Below are 22435 nucleotides of genomic sequence, written 5' to 3'. Positions count from 1 at the left end.
TCAAAGTTTTACTAAGTTCAATCCTTAGATCATATACTGATGGTGAATTCAAATGCCCCTGGATAATTATTGGTGTATCTCTTCTCTCCTCATTGAATGAAAGATAAGATTTTACTCCTATAGTCATCTGCTGCCTTTACTGTGACTAGAAATCTCAGAAAAAGAAAAATCTCAGACGGTGAAGGATCTGAGAAAAAGCCCCAGCAATGGCGTCTTGTGCCAGCAGTAGCATTCTGAAATAGATATTAGATGCTGCTGGCTAATTGTGCTTTGTCGTCAATCACGTTGGCATTCTTTACATGTAACTTTTTCTTAAAACACGATCCTCACGTAAATATGAGCCATCAATACAATGTGATCTTGACCCAGAATTAATAATTTTATATCCTGTTTCCCATTGCAATGCGTGGACATCTACAACTAAGTAGCGTAACTGGAAACTTCACTCTGGTCATAAATCCTTCTTGATCTTAGAAAGAGGCCACTGATCGAGAATATTCTAGTCTCTTTTAACCTTACTAGTAGATGGCAGTACGCAGAGAAAGTAGTAAGGCCAAATCTTATTTGTACCACCGTGTGACAGTTGCAAATAAATGTGTTGTGGAACATATGGTTAAGGAAATAGATGTTTTAAGCTTGATCAGATAACATATCCAAAATAAAGCAACGTATAACAATAGCGGTTAGCTTAAAAACTTTTTGAATACAACGGAAACTAATTTTGTCACTAACCTTCAGTACCTTGAGTATTGCTCATCTGAATCTTCACGAGCACTGAAGGGAGGAAGATAGAATTAGTTATACGAATTCTACTGTCAACATATTTTTGCTAATCGTTGAATTCCACGCCTCAAAATGACTCTTTGTCCATTGTTCCCCCAAACTCTGGTTGCAGACCTCTCTGTGGAACAAATGCGCACGCGCACGCGCCCGCACACACACACACACACACACACACACACACACACACACACACACACACACACACACACACACACACACACACACACACACACACACACACACACACAAGACGCAGTTTTTATAAACGTGGGATCCGTAAATGATTCAGCATATGGAAAAAATGGCTGCACAAAATGAAGATAAAAAATACGTAGGGCAATCTTGTTTTACTAGTTGAGGCATTGAGTTCATGAGCGAAAAGGTTATCAAGTGTACTGAAGTCAATTATGGTCGCCACAATTTGGAAGGAAGTAGACGGCTGATATTGAGCGCAGAAAAGGTTAACCAGGATGTTGGATGTAACAGAGGAGTTGTGCCGAAAGGAAAGTTTAGACAAACTTTGGTTTTCCATGCCACTTGAATAGAGAAACCAGCGAGGTGACCTGACAGAATGTACTACATTTATGAAAAACATAGGCATGGTAGACAGCATGCATTGTTTCTTAGAGGGGAATGCATTTAACTTCAAACGGGCTCAACGGCGATATCGAAGACAAGGTTTATAATCGGAGAGTAATGGTTGCATGGAATGCATTAACAGCAGTTCTACTTGAGGCAAATGCGATAAACGCTGTGACGTATATGCATAGCGTGCAGAAGGTGGTACAGGCATTATATAGGCAACAGATATTGTTTACTGTATATTCAGCTTGATGTCCACACACGGCATCAACTGTCTCTTTAACTCTGCAAGAAATTCTTCTACACTATAGTACTAATCAGAGATCCTGGCCTGCAGTGGATATTGCCTTCAGGCTGCAAATATTAATTATTTAGAGTGAGGCAATAATTATGTAGGGAGGGGTGCAAAATGCCATTTTTAAGCTCGCATGTTGTTTATACAACCAATTAACGTGGAATCAGCTGTATGGACATCGTTTTGCTCGGATTCGACCTTTGGATTTCATAAACATAGAAAACCTACAGCACAGTACAGACACTTCGGCCCATGAAGCTGTGTCTAACTGTCCTTACCTGAGAAATTACCTACGGTTACCCATAGCACTCTATTTTTCTGAGCTCCATATACCTGTCCAGATGTCTCTTAAAAACCGTATTGTATCCAGCTTCACCACAGTTGCCGGTAACCTATACCCGCACTCATCACACTCTGCGTAAAAAAAAACTTAGCCCTGATATCTCCTCTGTACCTACTTCCAAGCACCTTAAAACTGTGCCCTCTTGTGCCAGTCATATCCACCCTGTGGAAAAAAAGCTTCTTGCTATCCACACGATCAATGCCTTCCATTATACACCTCCGCTTCAAGGAAAAAGAGCCGAGTTCACTCAACCTATTCTCATAAGGCATGCCCCCGAATCCAGGGAACATCCTTGTATATCTCCTCTGCACCCTTTCTATGGTTTCCACACCCTTCCTATAGTGAGGCGACCAGAACTGAGTATAGTATTCCAAGTGGGGTCTGCCCGGTGTCCTATATAGCTGCAACATTACCTCTCGGCTCCTAAAATCAACCCCACGATTGATGAAGGCCAATGCACTGTATGCTTTCTGAAACACAGACTCAACTTGCGCAGCAGCCTTGACTGTCCTATGGACTCGGACTCCAAGATCCCTCTGATCCTCCACACTGCCAGGAGTCTTACCATCAATGTTATATTCTGTCATCATATTTGATCTGCCAAAATGAACCACTTCACACTTACCTAGTTTGAAATTCATCTGCCACTGCTGAGACCATTTTGCATCCTATCAATGACCTGCTGTAACTTCTGACATCCCTCCACACAATGCATAACACCTCCAACCTTTGTGTCATTAGCAAATTTACTAACACATCCCACCACTTTTTCATCCAGGTCATTTATAAAAGTCACAAGGAGTAGTAGTCCCAGAAACGATCCCAGAGGCACTTCACTGGTGACCGACCTCCATGCAGAATATAACCCGTTTACAACCACTCTTTGTCTTCTGTGGGCAAGCCAGTTTTGGATCCACAGAGCAATTTCCCCTTGGATCCCATTCCCCCTTACTTTCTCATAAAGCCTTGCGTGGAGTACCTTGTTAAATGCCTTGCCGAAATTAATATGCAGTACGTCTACTGCTCTCCCTTCATCAACGTGTTTCGTCACATCCTCACAATATTCAATCAGGCTCGTTATGCATGACCTGCCTGTCACAAAGCAATGCTTATTACTAATCATATTGTGCCTCAACTACACTTTGGTTTCTTCTGACATGTGATAGTTTCTCCAGACAAAATTAAGCAAAAACCTATGCCTTGTGTATATGTGTGTGTGAGTGTGTGTGTGTGTGTGTCTGTGGGGGGGGGGGGGGGGGGTTGGCCAAATGCTGCCAATGCAACAGCATGATATTGATTAAGATTTTGTAAACAGAATAGTTTCTGTAATTCAATGAAGACTAAGGCAAAGATCCAAATAAAACCGCTTGAGGGGTTAATTGAATATATGATGTAATATGATTAAAAGGGAACTGAAACATTCCAGAAAAGAAACGTGCAGAAGTAGAAACCGACCAAAAGGAGAAAAGGTCCTTTTGGTGTTAAACCACGACGCTTTGGGACTTTCTGAGAACACATTTGGATTCGATGTATAAACCAATTGGGTATATTGCAGGAAGTATGTGGAGATTTCTGATAGAATGCAGAGAAAGTTCACCAGGATTTTGCCTACTTAAGAACGGATTAATTATAAAGAGCGTTCGGGTAACTTCGAATGCTTACTTTCGAGCCAGTGATGGTGAGGTATAGCCATATAGAACTATATACCATTATGCAGGTCATATATAAGATTTATTTCATTGGATTTAAAATGTCAAATGCTAAGAGCATATATGGGATTTTGGAGGTGGGATCTTGACACATTGAGAGGTACCTTCCTTGGATAGCAACGAGTAAGTGATGTGTCGCCAGACACCTAAACAGCCATGGAATGGTGGTGTGGTGTTTCAGTCCGAAGTCCGGGTTTTCCAGCGGCCCCTTGCTGCTGTTGGAGTTAACTAAAAACACCTGAGACTCATATTGGAATTGGGAATATAAGTGGCCCTGGTATTGAGTGTGGTTGGGGGGTCGCTTTGTCAAGATGTTCATGGCACAGATGGCTGGTGGAAGGCTAGAATGGATTATTGCCATCCTTGGGGCTGTGTTGGCGAACCATGGCTTCTGGCAGTCTTGCTGGCAGTAGTTGTAGCAGTCATTGCGGTATGGGTTCAGCTGTTTCCAGAACCAGCCGGGTGGCTGTCAGCCACTCCGAGCTAGGTAGGGATCCGGTTGCTTCCGGAGCCAGCCAAGGCTGACGGCAGTACCGGCTACTCGGAGCTACCCTGATGCAGAGGTGGAACTGTCTGTCGTTCCTTGGTGTTTGTCTCTTCCTGTCCTCCCCCCCGTGCGGTAAGTTCTGCCTTTGCCCTGCAGGGGGAATCTGTCTTGTCGTGTTTTTGCCTCCGTCGGGTAGGTCAGGCCGTTCTGCCGTTACCCGACGGATGGTCCTGCCCCACCTTGGTGTGGAGTTATAGATGAATCCCGGCTTGTCGGTGGATAAGTCCCGGCCCTATGTTTGTGTACTGTCCCGTTTCATGTCAGTGCCTTGTTAAAGCTGAGTCCTGACTTGTCGGAGGATAGGTCTCTGCTCCATGTTGATGTACAGTTCCTAGTCTGCCTCTAGCTCCAGCCTCCGAGTTCCCCAAGCAATTAAGCCTGCAGCCTCTAGCCTCAAACCTCGACCCGTCCTGTCCTTGGGATCCGTCTCGTCCTGTTTCCGGGTCTCCAGTGTCTTTGTCCTGCAATTGAGTCCTGATTCAACACCCGTCCTATGACAGGTGGGTCATAATTCAAGTAAATAATCTGCAGACCCGGCTGGTCTGCAGATCGTTTGGCTATAAGTTCGACGCAAACACCCCAGGGAGAAGGCCCTGTCCCTACAGGTAACATTCTCTGCTATCTATTACAGGTCAATATAAAAATAAAGAAGTTAACAATATTGGCAGAAATACGGGCGGGTCGCGCAACAAGAGAATACATAATTTGCTTCATAAATACGGCAAAGTCTTCAGATGCTGTAAATCCAAAGCAATATACACAAAACGCTGAAGGAACTCAGCAGGTCAGGTACCATCTCTGCAAATGAATAAACAATCGATGTTTCGGGCCAAGCTCCTTTATTAGGACTGAATAACTTGTTTTAGCATGCATTATAGTAACAGACAAACCACCTCATCAAGTCTCTTTCCTGACCAATTCTCTACATTCCATGAGGTCAAATTATCAAAGTAAGAATGTAAGACACTCAGCATCGTCTTGATCGGCGGAGTACCATTGTAATTAATTCCCTTGAAGCAAATCTGCTGTCTCCTCCACTAATCTCCTGACTTCATTCAGTTAAGCGAGAAAGAAGAGTGGGGAATAGGTTCAGCAGTTTGAAACAATTGGCATCGAGGCGAGATATTGTTGGAAGAGGAGGTGAGAATTTGTAGGCATGTGATTTTTTTAAAAACATATTTATTTATTTTAGCATTGTGGACGGGAAATACAAGTTAATTTAGGGAAAAACGACATTCTGGTTGATAGAATTAAACCCTTGAGAATAAATCTGCTGCCTTGACACAGTCCACAATACCAATAACGTCAATAGTGTTAACTTAAGCAGATTAGGAAAATAGTGTACAAATATTTGGAAAAGACAGTTGCTTCAAGGGACTCATATGTCTGAGCTCAGTTCCATATGCGCAATAATGACAGGTATTTAGTGGTACCCAAAATGTTTATGTGTGGAGCAAGTCATGTCATGAACGCGACTTTTTTTTTGCAGGTGATAGGGCTGACATTGGCCTATACACATGAGTGAATGTCGTCTCAAAGATCTTTGGTAAAGAATTTAATAAGGAATTTCAAGGCAACCTGATGCTGATGATTAAGACAAGTTGGGTTCAGGGTGTGTGGTGTTTGATTCCACCATTTTCCCTGGTAGTGTGTTCGAGACGTTGACCGCAGTGTGAACAGTTATATGAATCTACGACTTTGAATAATAATAATAATAATAATAATAATAATAATAATAATAATGAAACAAAAATAAACTGCAGTCGCAGTTCAGAAACGATGGGATTCTGATAAAGAGGAACAGCTCTGCAGTGTGAGAGTTGGAAGTGAAAATTGCGCATATTTAGTGTCGTTTAAGGTGTGAATCGTGCGTTCAGCCGGCAAATGCTGAATTCTGCTGCCTGAGGGACCGTGGTCTCCGAGCTCTGCATTGATGGATATATCTTTGAAGAATAGACCCATTTTTAGTGTGGAAAAGATTCCATTTTCCACTATAATCTCTGCGGGTATATCACAGGTATACAGGACTGCCTATGCACAAGGCTATTACTAGCAGGCAATGTGCAAATGATATGTCGAACAGCTTTTTTTTAATTGCACCCTTACGTGGATGCGGCTGCTTCTTAATCGTGAAAAAAGCTTGGAATCCCAGCAAGGTCGTTCTGTTTTGGAAAGTTAAGTGCATTCAGGGTGGGAGTTGAGAATGCAACACTTCACTGTTGCAACATGAGGTTTGTGTTGTTTCCTGTGTAGCATTACTGGCCGGTCTAAACGTTAGCGAATTGTTCTGTAAACAATGGAAAAGCGTCTCTAACAATAGTATCAGGAAAGACCGGTGTCTATAAGATGATGATAACCAATATGGTGTGCAGCAACTTCACGACCTTTCCTAAAGTTGATCTTTCTCGAACCCTCCTTAAGTCCGTTTCTCAGTGGTTGGTTCAGATGGGCTAAATGAGGACGTTATCTTCAATCTGTTCCTTTCCCTCAGCATTGCTCTATTTACCCCCAGAAACATTCCGTTGGGCCTTTTTCAGACACGGTATCTATGAATGTCTTATTCATAGTTGTTCATGGCCATTACTATAAAATTAGGAAGTATTATAGATGGAGAAATTAAGGAAAGTAAGAACAATCATGAATACCTTCAGTTAATTACGTTACAGCAACAGAGAAGCATTAAATCAGAGAAAGCGGAAGCTGGTTTCAAATTCATAAAATTTACTCAGAATAAAACTTACTTAGACTTTTTTTCTACCGTCTGTAAAAATATGTGTTCTTCTTGTTTTCCTTATTGAGTGATCTATATAAAACACTTTTTTCTGTTATCAAAATGCACCGTGCCACACGTAATGGAGCGATATTTTTACAGTGCACTACCAAGGGTAAACATTTCTTTGGATTTCACCTCATCGCTTTGCTCAGTGCTTTCCAGAAAACATGAAAGCTACTCTTTTGCATTCTAGTCAACAGACGGCAAACTTGATCTCAAGTAAAACTAATAAAAATAGCTGTGCAAATTACTACATATATTTTAGAATGTACAGGTAGATGTAAGAATGTTCTTTCTAATTTGGGAGAACATTTTTTGATGCATTTCTACCGATTTATTTTTTTACAGCGTTGCTGTGACTGTTTCTAATTACTAAGCACACACTAACTTAACGTGCTGTCTGAGAGATACTGAATTAGTCTAATTCGATAGAATATTGTGGCAGAACTCACCAACCACTAGAAAGAAAGCGGTGTTGCTCATGCTCTAATGCTGGTAGCTTCAACACAGCACACTTCTCTGAAGTTGGACGGCTGATAATTTTACCCGGAGGTGTCGAGAGTGTTATGCATTAGGGCGCGGCTGGCATGGTCACGTGATACCACAATCACCGCTACATTACTGATGCTTACATTGTTTGAAATGGAAACTGATAAACTAGACTAAACGTCAGCGGATTAGGAAGACAGTGAATCTGGAAAGAATTGCGTTTACATGATAAGGCTGCTGTTTAGATTTTCTTTTGTTTTGTTAGTAACACTGAATTCGCAAGGTCCATTGTCTGTTTCTGATATTGGCTTTAGAGTTTACCTCGCTTCCACAGAAGGTAAGGATAGGCAGAAGGTCTATTCTTATCTTCGAGATTCTGCAAGTAGCTTACTTCCCAGTTGAGGAGAGTACATCCAGGTATTTTTGGATAATTATGGGTGCATGTCAAACGAAGGATCGTGCTATGCAAACACGAGGAAATCTGCAGATGCTGGAAATTCCAGCAACACACACAACATGCTGGTGGAATGCTGCAGGCCAGGGAGCATCGATAGGCAGACGAACTATGGACGTTTCTGGCCGAGACCCTTCCTCAGGCCTAACCGAAAGAAAAGATAGTAAGAGATCTGAAAGTAGGAGGGGGAGGGGAGAATCCGAAATGATAGGAGCAGACAGGAGGGGGTGGGGTGAAGCTAAGTGCTGGAAAGGTGATTGGCAAAAGGGATACAGAGATGAAAAAAGGAAAGGATCATGGAACGGGAGACCTATGGAGAAAGAAAGTGGGAGGACAGCATCAGTGGGAGATGGAGAACAGTCAAAGAGTGATGGGTAGAGAGAGAGAGAGAAAAAAAGAAAGGTGGAAACAAATATATCAGGGATGGGGTAAGAAGGAGAGGAGGGGCATTAACGAAGTTAGAGAAATCAAAGTTCATGCCGTCAGGTTGGAGGCTACCCAGACGGAATGTAAAGTGTTGTTCCTCCAACCTGAGGGTGGCTTCACCTTGACAGTAGAGGAGGCCATGGATAGACATACCAGAATGGGAATGCGACGTGGAATTAAAATGTGTGGCCACTAGGAGATACTGCTTTCTCTGGCGGAGAGAGCGTAGGTGTTCAGCGTAACGGCCTCCCAATCTGCGTTGGGTCTCGCCAATCTAAAAGGCCGGTGCGGTTCTCCATCACCCTCTAATGCTCCCCTTCCCCGTTCTTTCTCCCTAGGCCGCCCGTCCCATGATCCTTTCCCTTCTCCAGCTCTGCATCACTTTTGCCTATCACCTTTCCAACTCCTTGATTCAACCCACCCCCTCCTATTTTCAAATCACTTACGATATCTTCTTCCAGTTAGTCTTGGCCCGAAACGTCGACAGTGCTTCTTCCTATAGATGTTACCTGGCCTGCTGTGTTCCACTAGCATTTTGTGTGTGTTGATCGTGCTTATGTATCAGCATGGTTGTTGCGGCTGTCCCAGTCAGATGGTACTATTCCTCAATTTGGTTTTACATGCTGCTTTCCGAAAACCCAGAAAAGTAAAGTGGTGACAGCGTGTATGTGAGTAAGGATGTGGGAGGCCTTGAAAAATCCTCGCCAATTTTTCGTCTCTTCATATATACTGAGGGAAACGCTGGCTCCCGTTTGAATAATTTTACAATTAGCTTTTGACGCTTCCTTCCAGATTGGTTTCAATCTCTCGCGGGCGAGTGACTAGCTGTCACCTCTTCAAAAATCCTACTTCCTTCCACAATATTTACCTTGCAACACAATCACAATAGACTTCATATAAATCCTATAGCCTGGTTCCCCTTGAATTACTCGCGGACAATTTACACGATAGTGAATCATATTTAATATAAATTGTCTGAATTCATATTACTGTCTTTTTTTTTAATTACTGGTTCTTTCTTTTCACGTCCGTAAAACGTTTCATAAATCTTCTGCAAAGAAGTAAACATTTGACTCCTTATGTTTGTTGGTAGAGGAGGCCGCTTTGGAAGCGCTGGACACAGCTGGCGAGACCAACGGAGTTGAAGGTAAAGTCTTGCCTCACCATGAATGGCTGTTTGGGGCCCTGAAATGAGACAGGAAGTGAATGGGCAGGTGTAGTACTTTTTGCGCTTGCAGGGATAAGTGCAGCAGGCAGAATAGTAGGGAGCTCCAAATGGACAAGGGAATCACGGAAAGAGCCATCCCTGTTGAGAACTTAGATTCAGAGTGTGTTTTGGGGCGGTAATGAAGTGAGTGGTGGCTGGATCCGGTTGAAAATGGCCGAACTGTTGAAGAATCATGTGGTAGAAGTCTAGTCTTACGGGATGGTAGATAAGGATAAAGCAACACTTTCACTGTAAAGACAGTGGGAAAGAGTAGTGAGGGTCGGGAAAGGGAGGCGATGCGTCTGAGGGTACTATGAATGGCGCGCAGCGGTGCTATCAATTGGTCCACTTTTACGTCGGTGAGACCCGACGTAGACTAGGAACCGTTTTGTTAAGCATCATCGCTCCATCCTTAACAAGAAGGATTTTATGTTTATAAACCATTCTGATTCCCATCCCCATTTCCTTTCTGTCATTTTGGTCCATGGTGTCCTTTACTTCCACAATGAGGCCACTCTCATGTTAGAGGAACAAAATGTAATTTTCCCTCTGGGTAGCTTCCAACCTGATGACATGAATATCGATTTCTCTAACTTTCGATGTTTTTCCCCTTGCTCCTTCTCATACCTTGCATTTTTCACAGTGTCTCCCTTCTGACCGCTTCTTTTATCCTCATCTGACTACCGCAGTCCATTCGCTTTCCCCTTATCTGTGGTGCACACGCCTCTATTATTAGATTACTTGTTCTCTAGCCCTTTATCTTTTCAACCTATCAACTATCAGATTCTCATATAATTCCCCTATGCTACCAACCTGGCCTTATCTCTCACTTTCCACCTTGCACTCCGTTCATTTTCTCACCTTTGTATCCTGGTACGTTCCTCCTTCCACTCCAGACCTCATGAAGAGTCTGCTGACTTCCTTCAGCATTCCTATGTTTCTTTGGAAATAGGGGACGCCAAGAATGATAAATGGCTTGAGAGGATGGAATCTGACAAGAAAAGCAAGTGGATCATAGGTGAAAGGGAAGGAGGAGAGGACCTACGGAATGCGTAACCAGGTGAAGGGAGGTAGAGGCCAGAATCGGCAATAGAAAAAGAGTGAAGAGGTTCATTTTTTTTTACCAGAAGGAGAAATCGATAGTTATGCCATCGGTTTGGAAGCTACATATTCAGAATATATTGTGTTGTTCCTCCACCCTCCAAGCCGCATGGGGAGAACCGGATAAAGTTGCTAACCCGAGATGATAGCAGGTGACGTGTTGCCTCACCTGGAAGGAGAATTTTAAGGTCATGAATGGAGAAAAAGGAGGAGGTGAATGGACAACTGTAGCATGTAGTTCGCTTGCAGGAATGTGCTGGGAGGGAGATTAGTGGGAAAAGACCAATGGACAGGAGAATCATGGAGTCATGGAGGTGTGGTGGTGTTGGGAGGTAGGAAGGATCCTCTTGAAAACGTCAGAAATTACGGAGCATGATCTGTTAGTCTCTTGGGTTGGTAGGGAAGGACGAAAAAAATGATCACTGCTAAAGCGGCGGAAGGATGGGATGAGGGCAGAAATTGGGAAACGGAGTAGATACGGGTGAGGGCAGCATCAATGGTGGTTAGAAAATCACGATGGCAATTCACATCTACTTCAATTCTACAAGCAGTTCTTACTTTTAGTGAAAAGTTGATATAACTTCCCAATGGAACCCTTCCTTTTGGCTATCAATGTCCAATTCTTTCCCATTGATGAATGTAGTGAAAGGAGGAAATGGATATTCTCTGAAGTCATCTAGTGGTATCGACATATTAGGGCAGTTCCAATAAGGAGCCCTCAGTGAGTGCCCCGTTGCTTCATGGACTATACCTTTGTACTCCATATTCTGTTCATTGTAGTTGAGGCACTGATTGGTTTATCCTGGCAGCAATACGTCCATAACTTCCCTCATGAAACTTCATTATACCACTGAAGTTCTCTCCTGTAGAATGGTCACGTGAAAGTATGCGTCGATTCTTTGGCTTAATTTTTGTACGGATCTATATAGCAAAATGAAACCACACAGTCACCAGGTTTCGGGAGTTTTGCAAATATAATCTATCTATTTATCTCTCTCGTTTCTCTGTCCCTCTATCTATCTCTATCTACTTAACGATCTGACCATCTATCCACCTGTCTAACAACCTTCTTTTCATTCTCTTCCATTTATTTCTCTTTCATTCTGTGTTCATAGTTTACTTTTATTCGTCTTTTGCCACCTGCAAGCTACTGCCTTTGTCGCAATTCTGCTTCGGTGATTATTTCTGACTTTCCTCTTTTAAACTAAGGTATCATTAAATATGAATGCTATTACTATGTATGGATAAATGTGAAGTTATCCACTTTGGTGGCAAGAACAGGAAGCAGATTACTATCTGAATGGTGTCAACTTGGGAAAAGGGGAAGGACAACGAGATCTAGATGTTCTTGTACATCAGTCACTGAAAGTAAGCATGCAGGTACAGCAGCTAGTGAAGAAATCTAATGACATACTGGCTTTCATAACAAGGGGAGTTGAGTATAGGAGCAAAGAAGTCTTTCTGCAGTCGTACAGGTCCCTGGTGAGACCACACCTGGAGTATTGTGTGAAGTTTAAGTCTCCAAATTTGAGGAAGGACATTCTTTCTATTGAGGGAGTGCAGCGTAGGTTCACGAGGATAATTCCCGGGATGGCGGGACTGTCATAGGTTGAAAGAGTGGAGCGACTAGGCTTGTATACACTGGAATTTAGAAGGATGAGAGGGGATCAGATTGAAACATATAAGATTATTAAGGGATTGGACATGCTAGAGGCAGGAAACATGTTCATGATGTTGGGGGAGTCCAGAACCAGAGGCATAGTTTAAGAATAAGGGGTAGACCATTTAGAACGTTCAGGAAAAACTTTTTCACCCAGAAAGTTGTGGATCTATGGAATGCCCTGCCTCAGAAGGCAGTGGAGGCCAATGCTCTGGATGTTTTCAAGAAGGAGTTAGATAGAGCTCTTAAAGATATCGGAGTCAAGGGATATGGGGAGATGACAGGAACGGGGTACTGACTGTGGATGATCAGCCACGATTACATTGAATGGCGGTGCTGGCTCGAAGGGCGAATAGCTTACTCCTGCACCTATTGTCTATTGTCCATTGTATGGCAACACGTAAAGAATCCAATGCTTTATTTGCTTGAAGTAGCAAGTGAGAGAGCGACATCTTGCAATGAGGTAGCTATCTGAAAACTGCAAGTCTCCTCAGGAGTGAGTTTTATTTCATTTAAATAAAAAAAACGATATAGACGGAGAGGATTTTGTAGAAGTGAGAAACTGTTAGATTGGACGGTTGGTCCGACTTTGGCTCAAGAGCATTGGGCTATATCAAGCTTTGGTACGCATAGTTGCAGGCTCCAGGTAAGGGTCTAAGTAGCTTTCTTTTTCTTTTCGTACATAGCTAGTACGCTAAAAATGGGGTCATATTTAGTGGCGTGTTCCTTGTATGAAATGTGCCAAAATTTGGAAAGGCACCCCCTCCTTGATATCTTCATCTCTCCGAAGAAAAGCTGCAGCTAGATGTCATTCGGCTCATACCGGAGAATGAAGAGGTGATAGATAGGAGCTACAGAGAGATAGTCACCCCTAATTTGCAGGCGGCATGTACCTGGGTGACTGTCAGGGGAAGAAAAGGAAATAGACAACCAGTGCAGAGTATCACTATGGCAGTTTCTCTCAATGACAAGTATACCACTTCGGATACTGTCTGGGGATAAGGACGATCTAACATGGATAGACCGCATCGAGTATGTCTCTATGCTCAGAAGAGAAGCTGAGGAGACGACCAGTGCAGTAAAGAGCGGAGATTACATAGTTAAGGGAGCAGACAGGACACGCCGATGTTTTTTGCCTCAGGAGCAAGAGTCAGAGTGGTCTTCGATCACAACTCCAGCGTTCTAAATGGTGAGTATTCAAAATTTGTGCCAGGAGGCAGGAACCTGGGGACTGAACTAAACGACGTAAGTAAGAAATGGGATGAGATTCCGAAGGAGAACATAGGGAGTAAGGTAGACCGCTCAAATGCAGGACCTAGTGGATTACTACCTATGTTACGTGCCAGTGACAGCACGAACAGGATGATTTGGCAAAGGAATGCGTAGCTAAAGAATTGTGAAGGTTTTTGAATCACTGGGGTGTACCCTGGGGAAAGTATAACCTGTATAAATAGGACAAGTTGCAATTCAGTCTACGGGGGACTAATGCCCTTGCAGGCCAGTTCGATAGTCCTGTTCGGGAACGTTTAAACAAATTTGGCCGGAAGATGGGAAACCAAATGATAGGGCTAATGATGGCAAAGTTGAAATGATACTGACGAAAGATAATCAGATGACTGGCGAAAATTGCAATCAGTGCGACAGCGTAACATGGGGCAACATCAAAGATTGTGATGAATACTGGATTGAAGGTGCTATATGAGAATGCAACTCATTATTCCGAATAATGTAGATTATATTTTTGCGTAATTAGTACGACAATCTGGGCATCACTGAGTCGTGACTGAAGAAAAATTATGATAGCTTGGAGCATAACACCCAAGGATCCACCTGGTGCCGAAAGCACAAGCAGAAGGGGGAGGGAGTGGTGCCAATCTGTTGATAAAGAGAAATTGGAATTAAATCCCTAAAAAGAGGAAACATTGGATCGGAAGATGCAGAATTCTTCTGGGCAGAGTTGAGAAACTGCAAGGGAAAAAGACTCGAGGGGAGTTATATACCTTCCTCCAAGTATTAGCCAGAATGTGCGATACAAATTACAACGGGTGATGGAAAAGGGAAAGTAACGTGTGCTATGTTACAATATTCACTGGGGATTTCAACATGCGGATAGTTTGGGACAATCGCGTTGGTGCTGAATACAAAGAGAGGGAAAATTCAAAATGCATAAGAGATGTATTTTTAGAGCAGCGTCTGGTACTTTCATAAGGGAGGGCGTTGGGAGTGGACCCAACTGCAAGACACAGACACTGAACTACCAGGAACAGGACTAGGCGTGAGTAGGAAGCAAGGAAACTGGGGAAGAAAGGACTCAAGACATGACACAGGCCCTGGACGAGACAAGGATCCGGGCCTGGGTGAGGACTTGACCAGGATTGCGGAGACAGGACATGGAAGTGGGAACTGGGAGCCTGGGCTTGGACTCCGAGCCAGAGACTGGACAAGGACCCAGAACCTGGGTCTTGACTCGGGCTTGGACACCAGAACGACGGCTTTGAAGAATGAGGGGGAACTCAATGAAAAATCGAAAATTGCAAACCTTCATGGGGTGTGTGGTGCTGAGGGAAAAGCATCGGAATAGAAGGACATCCCTTTAGAACAGAGATGACGATGGCTTTCTTTGTCTGGTCATGGTGAATTTGTAGAATTCATTGCCACAGATGGCTGTGAACGACGTTACTGAGTACAATTAACGTGCAATATGAATAGTGTTTGGTTAGTAAGGGTATTAAATATTATGGTGAGAAGGCCAGCAAATGAATTTCAGAGGGGTAAATCATTAGCCATGATCAAATGGTAGGTAGTTTCGGTGGACCAAAAGGCCAGATTCTGCTTCCCTGTCTGATGGTCGTTTGCGCTGAGTTTTCAGACAATTCTGAAACAGGAGGAGGTTATTAGAACTATTGTATTCTACGGCTCTCAGTACCACATATAATGGAAGATCCCAAAATCTTAAATGTATATATATATGTGTGTGTGTGTGTGTGTGTTTGTGTGTGTGTGTGTGTGTGTGTGTGTGTGTGTGTGTGTGTGTGTGTGTGTGTGTGTGTGTGTGTGTGTGTGTGTGTGTGTGTGTGTGTGTGTGTGTGTGTGTGTGTGTGTGTATATAAAGAGCAAAACAAAGACGAGAGTGGTTGTCGGACGCTGGAGAATCAGTAATGGGTGGGAAAAGGCGTGAGAATTTAAGTTTTGTCCCAGTCTTCACTGTGGAAAATACTAGTGGTAAACACGAAATTCGAGCGTCACGTGCAGAAGAAAGCGTTATTGCTATTACTAAGAGTTTGTTCCTGGGAATATGAAATGTCTGAAGGTAGATACATCACGTGAACTAGATGGACTACATTGCAGGGTTCTGAAAGAAGCAGCCGAAGAGGTTTTGAAGTCATTAGTAATAGTATTTGAAGAATCACTAAATCTGGAAAGGTTCCAAAGGACTGAAATATTGCAAATTTATCTCTACTTTGGAGCTTATTATTAAGGATCAATTTTCGGGGATATTTGGAGGTGCAAGATAACATCGGCCTAAGTCACCATGGTTTCCTTAAAGGGAAATACTGCCAGAGAAATCTGTTGGATTATTTGAAGAAATAACTGGGAAGACAGTTAAAAGAGAGTAAGTTGATATTGTTTACTTTGATTTTTAGACGCCTTTAGCAGGATGCCGCACACGAGGCTGAATAACAAGATACGAGCCCATGATATTACAGGAAACATACAAGAATGGATCGAAGACTGACAGACTGGCAGGAAGCAGATAATGAGTATAAAGGGCGCCTTTTCTGGTTACCTGTAGGTGACAAGTGGTGTACCGTAGGATTTGTTGTTGGGACCATTTCTTTTCACGTTTTATGTCAACGATCAGAATAACGGAATCAGAATGGCTTTGTGGCCACGTTTTCCAGACGATACATAGCCGGATGGAAGAGCAAGTAGTGATGAGGTGGCAGGGCATCTGCAGAAGGACTTAGAAAGATTGAACCAATAGACAAATAAGTGGCAGATGGAATATAGCGTAAGGAAGTATATAATCATACACTTCGATTGAAAGGAATAAAGATATAGATTATTTCTAAAACGTGGAGAGAAATCAAAATTAACAGCTGTAAAGGGATTTGGAAGTCCTTGTGCAAGATTCCCTAAAGGCTAAGAAGTATTGCAAGCAGTTGTGAGCACTTTATCTGAGATGAAATATGCTGACATTAGACAGGCCCAGAGGAGGTCCACGAGAATGACTGTGAATGGAAGGTTTAACGCATAGTATGAAGAGCATTTGATGGTTGTAGGCCTGTAAATTCTCCGGAACTTAGACAAACATGGCGGAATCATATTGAAACCCATCGAATGGTCTCGATAGCGAAGATGTTTCCAGAAGTGAAACTATGACATCATAGCCATTACTGAAACTTGGCTACAGCAGGGGCAGGACTGACAGCTCATTGTTCCAGGGTTCCAATGTTCGGACGCGATAGAGGCAGAGGGATGAAGGTTGGGGGGGGGGGTTGGCTTTGCTAATCAGGGAAAATATTACAGCAGTGTTTCGGCAGGAAAGATTAGAGGGATTGTCTACTGAGGCCATATGGGTGGAGCTGAGAAACAGGAAACGTATGATCACATTAATAGACTTGTATTATAAACCACCCAATAGTCAGCGAGAATTGGAGGAACAAATCTGCAGAGAGATAACAGACAACTGCAGGAGACAGAAAGTTGTGATTGTAGGGGATTTTAATTTCCCACACATTGATTGGGACTCCCATACTGTTAAAGGTCTAGATGGGTTAGAGTTTGTGAAATGTGTTCAGGAAAGTTTTCTAAATCAATATATAGAGGTACCGACTAGAGACTATAGAATATTAGATCTCCTATTACGAAACGAGTTAGGGCAGGTGACAGAAGTGTGTGTAGGGGAACACTTTAGTTCTAGTGATCATAACGTCATTAGTTTCAACTTGATCATGGATAAAGATAGATCTGGTCCTCGGGTTGAAGTTCTAAACTGGGAAAAAAAAAACAAATTTGAAGAAATGAGAAAGGATCTAAAAACCGTAGATTGGGATAGGTTGTTCTCTGGCAAGGATGTGATTGGTAAGTGGGAGGCCTTTAAAGGAGAAATTTTGAGAGTGCAGAGTTTGTATGTTCCTGTCAGGATTAAAGGCAAAGTGGATAAGAATAAGGAACCTTGGTCCTTCAGGGATATTGGAACTCTGATAAAGAAGAAGAGAGAGAGTTGTATAACATGTATAGGCAACAGGGAGGAAATAACATGTTTGAGGAGTATAAAAAGAGTAAGAAAATAATTAAGAAAGAAATCAGGAGTGCTAAAAGAAGACATGAGATTGCTTTGGCAGTTATGGTGAAGGATAATCCTAAGAGCTTCTACAGGTATGTTAAGAGCAAAAAGATAGTAAGGGATAAAATTGGACCTCTTGAAAATCAGAGTGGTTGGCTATGTATGGAACCAAAAGAAATGGGAGAGATATTAAATGTTTTTTTTTTTGCATCTGTAAGTACTAAAGAAACTGGAATAGAGTCTATGGAAACAAGGCAAACAAGTAGGGAGGTTATGGAACTTATACAGATTGAAGAGGAGGAGGTGCTTGTTGTCTTGAGGCATATAAGAGTAGAAAAATCCCCATGACCTGACAGGGTAATCCCCCGGACCTTGAAGGGGATTACTGTTGAAATTGCAGGGGCCCTGGCAGATATAATTAAAATGTCGATATCCACGGGTCAGGTGCCGGAGGATTGGAGGATAGCTTATGTAGTTCAGTTGTTTAAAAAAGGCTAACAAAAAAAAAAAAATCCGGGCATCTATAGATTGGTAAGTTTGACATCAGTAGTAGGTAAATTATTGGAAAGAATACTAAGAGATAGGATCTACAAGTATTTGGTGAGACAGGGACTTATTAGAAAAAGTCAGCATGGCTTTGTGTGTGATAGGTCATGTTTAACAAATCTATCAGAGTTTTTCGAGGAAGTTACCAGGAAACTGCATGAAGGGAAGGCAGTGGATGTTGTCTACATGGACTTCAGTAAGGCCTTTGACAAGGTCCCGCATGGGAGTTAAGTTAGGAAGATTCAGTCCCTAGGTATACATGGAGAGGTAGTAAATTGGATTAGACATTGGCTCAACGGAAGAAGCCAGAAAGTGATAGTGGAGGATTGCTACTCTGAGTGGAGGCCAGTGACTAGTGGTGTGCCACAGTGATCAGTGCTGGGTGCCTTGCTATTTGTCATCTATATCAATGATCAGGATGATAATGTGGCAAATTGGATCACTAAATTTGCTGATGATACAAAAATTGGAGGTGTAGTGGGCAGTGAGGAAGGTTTTCAAAGCTTGCAGAGGGATTTGGACCAGTTGGAGGAATGGGCTGAAAATGGCAGATGGAGTTTAATGCGGAAAAGTGTGACGTATTGTACTTCGGAAGGTCAAACCAAGGTCAAACATACAAGGTAAATGGTAGGACACTGAGGAGTGCAGTAGAACAGAGGGATCTGGGAGTACAGGTACATAATTCCCGAAAAGTGGCCTCACAAGTAGAAAGGTTTGAAAAGAGAGCTTTTGGTACATTGGCCTTTATAAATCAAAGTATTGAGTATAAGAGTTAGAATGTAATGGTGAGGTTGTATAAGACTTTGGGGAGACCGAATTTGGAGTATTGTGTGCAGTTTTGGTGATTTAATTACAGGAAGGCTATTAATAAGGTTGAAATAGTGCAGAAAAGGTTTACAAGAACGTTACCGGGACTTGAGAAACTGAGTTACAGAGAAAGGTTGAATAGGTTAGGACTTTATTCCTTGGAGCATAGAAGAATGAGGGGAGATTTGATAGAGGTGTATAAAATTATGATGGGTATAGATAGAGTGAATGCAAGCAGGATTTTTCCACTGAGGCAAGGGGAGAAAAAAAAAGAGGTCATGAGTTAAGGGTGAAGAGGGAAAAGTTTAAAGGGAATATTATGGGGGGCATCTTCACGCAGAGAGTGATGGGAGCGTGAAATGTGCTGCCATATGAAGTAGTGCAAGCGGGCTCACTTTTGACATTTAAGAAAATCATGGACAGGTATATGGATGAGAGGGGTTTGGAGGGATATGGTCCAGGTGCAGGTCAGTGGGACTAGGCAGAAAAATGGTTCGGCACAGCCAAGAAGGGCCATAAGGCCTATTTCTGTGCTGTAATGTTATATGGTTCTATGGTTCTATTTTCTATGTTCTATGTTCTAGTGAATGATAATAGGAGCTGAGGGCATAGCTGCAGACTAGAGTGGCAGCCACTCAGAATAAAGGTGAGATTGAATATCTTTTGCCAGTGAAACTCTGAAGTCCATTGCTACAGACGGCTGTGGAGGCCAGGTCATTTAGTATACTTAAAGCGGAGGTTGATAAGATTTTGATTAGTCAGAGCGATAAGAGTTATGCCGAGAGGGCAAAGTAATGGGGCTGAGCAGGATATTAAATCAGTTAGATGGAACAGACCCTATGGGTCGAATGATCTAATTCTGACCTGAAATCATCGTAGGCTTTATAGTCGTAAGGTCCGTTTCGTGGTTACTAAGGGAAAGTAAGCTGAAAGTTGAAGTGGTTGAGGCAGATTCGGTATTGTCATTTAAAGTAAAATTGGATAGGTATATGAATAGGAAAGGAATGGAATGGAGGATTATGGGCTGAGTGCGGGCCAGTGGGACTAGGTGAGTGTAAGCGTCGGACTAGAAGGGCCGAGATTGCCTGTTTCCGTGCTGTAATTGTTATATGGTTATATATGGTTATATGAATGCTGAATTTATATTCAGGATTTGACCTATTTCAGGCTGTAAACATCGTTTTTCCGAAATCTCACTTTGTACTGCAATCGCTATCTACACTGAACATATTGAGATGGATATCAAGATTTGTTAATAGAGATATTCACCAATATGAACCAAATATTAAGCTAACCCGCAAAATTTATGGAACCCTTGTGAGCCTAATGTAGGATGCTCAGAGACAATATGAGGAGACGCAGTAGGTGGCCATGCACTATAGGGGCGAAGGGTAACTGAAAGACATGGGCTGTTCATAACTGTAGTGTCATTGCAGCCAGTATTTATTTTTTTATGATAGTATTATTCATTTATTTGAAGGAGTTATTGAAGAAAGGTGAAGGTGAATTACATTAGCGGTGTGCAATGGAAGGGACAGGTGCGGTTAAAGAGTGATCTACGATGTTGTTACAGAGGTAAATGATGAGCAAAGTTACTTCAAAGGTTTGGATACCGCCCAATCTTCTACTCGATATTTGAAACATCAGTGAGGTTCTCTTAAAGACATTGAACCGAAGTTGGCATCAGTTACATTTTTATACAGAAAACATATTAATATTTTGAGCAGGAATTGTTAGTTTTCTACTGTACACAGATGACATGACTTAACATAAATTCAGTTGGAAATGGGAAATAAACAACGAAGGGTGAATGACAAAATGACAGATAAATCAAACGCTTTCTGACTGCATGGTTCAGCCCGATAAGTAAAGGAAGTCAGCGGTTTTACCTCAGAAAGGCGTTAATGCAAACAACGGAAACACAGCCGCATTTTCTTACCACAGAGACTTTACTATTCTGGTGCATATTTTATCTTCCATGTCAGCAGTATGTTCATTTCTAAGTAAAGTCTAGTTACATTTTTATTTGTATGCTGGCATCACAAACTTTACGAAAATTTCCTAGTGGCGTGGGCCTCAAAGAGCCTTTCAAAAATAATTCAAGCTCCTGGTCATCTCGTGTGCCTTAGCTACTAAACCCTGCAGAAACGTCCCTACTGAAGGAGAAGGGGCGAAGGCGGGTTATGGCAGCTTAAATCTGTCCCTACGGCCCAATGGGGTCGTCAGCTGCCGTTGGCTGCTCCTCTAGGAGAAGGAAAACTCTGATCTCAAACCTCCGCTGTTTTGGGCTATACCCACTCATGGAATAGGATTCGGGAGTGAACCCCGAGGAAAAGACCAGAGCTGGAGTCTCGAAGGCAGTCTTACGTTCAGTTCAACGCTGAATAACAACAACTCCTGAGACGCCGTTAGCGTCAAACTGTGTCGGTCTTTGCAATTGCTTTGGATTCATCAGCTGCGTGGAAAGGGAAAGCCTGTCTCCTGCGCAAGAGCTTGCACCCATAACGTACTGCCCTGACTTGCATACTGGTTTGCTGTCACGTGGGTATATAGTAAGATAACAGCAATAACCATAAAGTGTTCCATTTCTGCATATGGTGGTTGGTGCACCGTTCAATTCTCAACAGCGATCCCACTGAACCATCTGACGGACTGTAGATTCAATTATTGGAGCAGTGTCAACAATAATCGGGAAAATCTCAGCATTCCAATAGGACGAGTTTCACATTGCACCATCTGGAAATCAAAATAAAAGTCTTAAATTACGAAGTAAATAACATAATCAATCAGCGAGGCACTTTCATGATGAAGGGTCTCAAACCGACATGTCAGCTGTTTACCTTTTTTTCCCATAGATGTTGCCTGACCAGATGATTATAAGCATTTTGTGTGTGTTACCTGGATTTCCAGAAACTGCAGAATTTTATTTTCGGGTTGGGGCACTTTCCGTGCTTCCATCTGAACAGCTACCTAGATTAAATATCGCCCCACCTTACTAGTAACAAAGCCATCTGCTCTTCTCAATTCCTCCGACTCGTCGGCATTTGCTCTCTTGAAGGGGTTTTTAATTCTAGAACACAGGAGATGTCCTCCTTTTTCAAGGAAAGGGGCTTCTCTTCCTCCACTATCAACCTTGCCCCTTCAACCACACATCTTCCATTTCACACGTCAGCTCTTACCCCATCCTCCCATCACCATACCACAGAAAAGGTTCCTCTTGTCCTCTCCTACCACCCCGCCAGCCTCCGTGTCCAACACATAATCCTTCGAAATTTCCGCCGTCTCCAACTGAACTCACCACCAAACACCTTTCACCCACTCCCCCCCCCCCAAATTTCTGCTTTCCGGAGGGATTGCACAAGTGATTCCCTTGTCCATTCGTCGCTCTCCAATGATCTCCCTCCTTGCACTTACTGTTGCGGA

General features: G+C 42.7%; 1 protein-coding gene across 3 annotated transcripts in view; it reads right to left on the bottom strand.

Moving 5' to 3' along the window:
* Window positions 1–7557, bottom strand: part of LOC140715566 (uncharacterized) — a 31867-nt gene extending 24310 nt beyond the window's left edge. For all 3 annotated transcript variants that reach the window (XR_012096161.1, XM_073027919.1, XM_073027920.1), the window contains exons 1-2: window positions 7485–7557; window positions 733–774 (exon numbers count right to left, since the gene is read on the bottom strand). Coding sequence is in view for 2 of the 3 variants with exons in the window: in XM_073027919.1 (XP_072884020.1) it covers window positions 733–774; window positions 7485–7515 (73 nt within the window). In the remaining variant the exon portion in view is untranslated. The remainder of the gene's footprint in view (window positions 1–732; window positions 775–7484) is intronic.
* Between the last annotated feature and the right edge of the window lie 14878 nt (window positions 7558–22435).

Source organism: Hemitrygon akajei, chromosome 24, assembly GCF_048418815.1.
Source record: "Hemitrygon akajei chromosome 24, sHemAka1.3, whole genome shotgun sequence".
Classification (NCBI taxonomy): domain Eukaryota; kingdom Metazoa; phylum Chordata; class Chondrichthyes; order Myliobatiformes; family Dasyatidae; genus Hemitrygon; species Hemitrygon akajei.
Note: the sequence above shows the minus strand (reverse complement) of the source record. Positions and strands in the feature narration are given on the sequence as shown.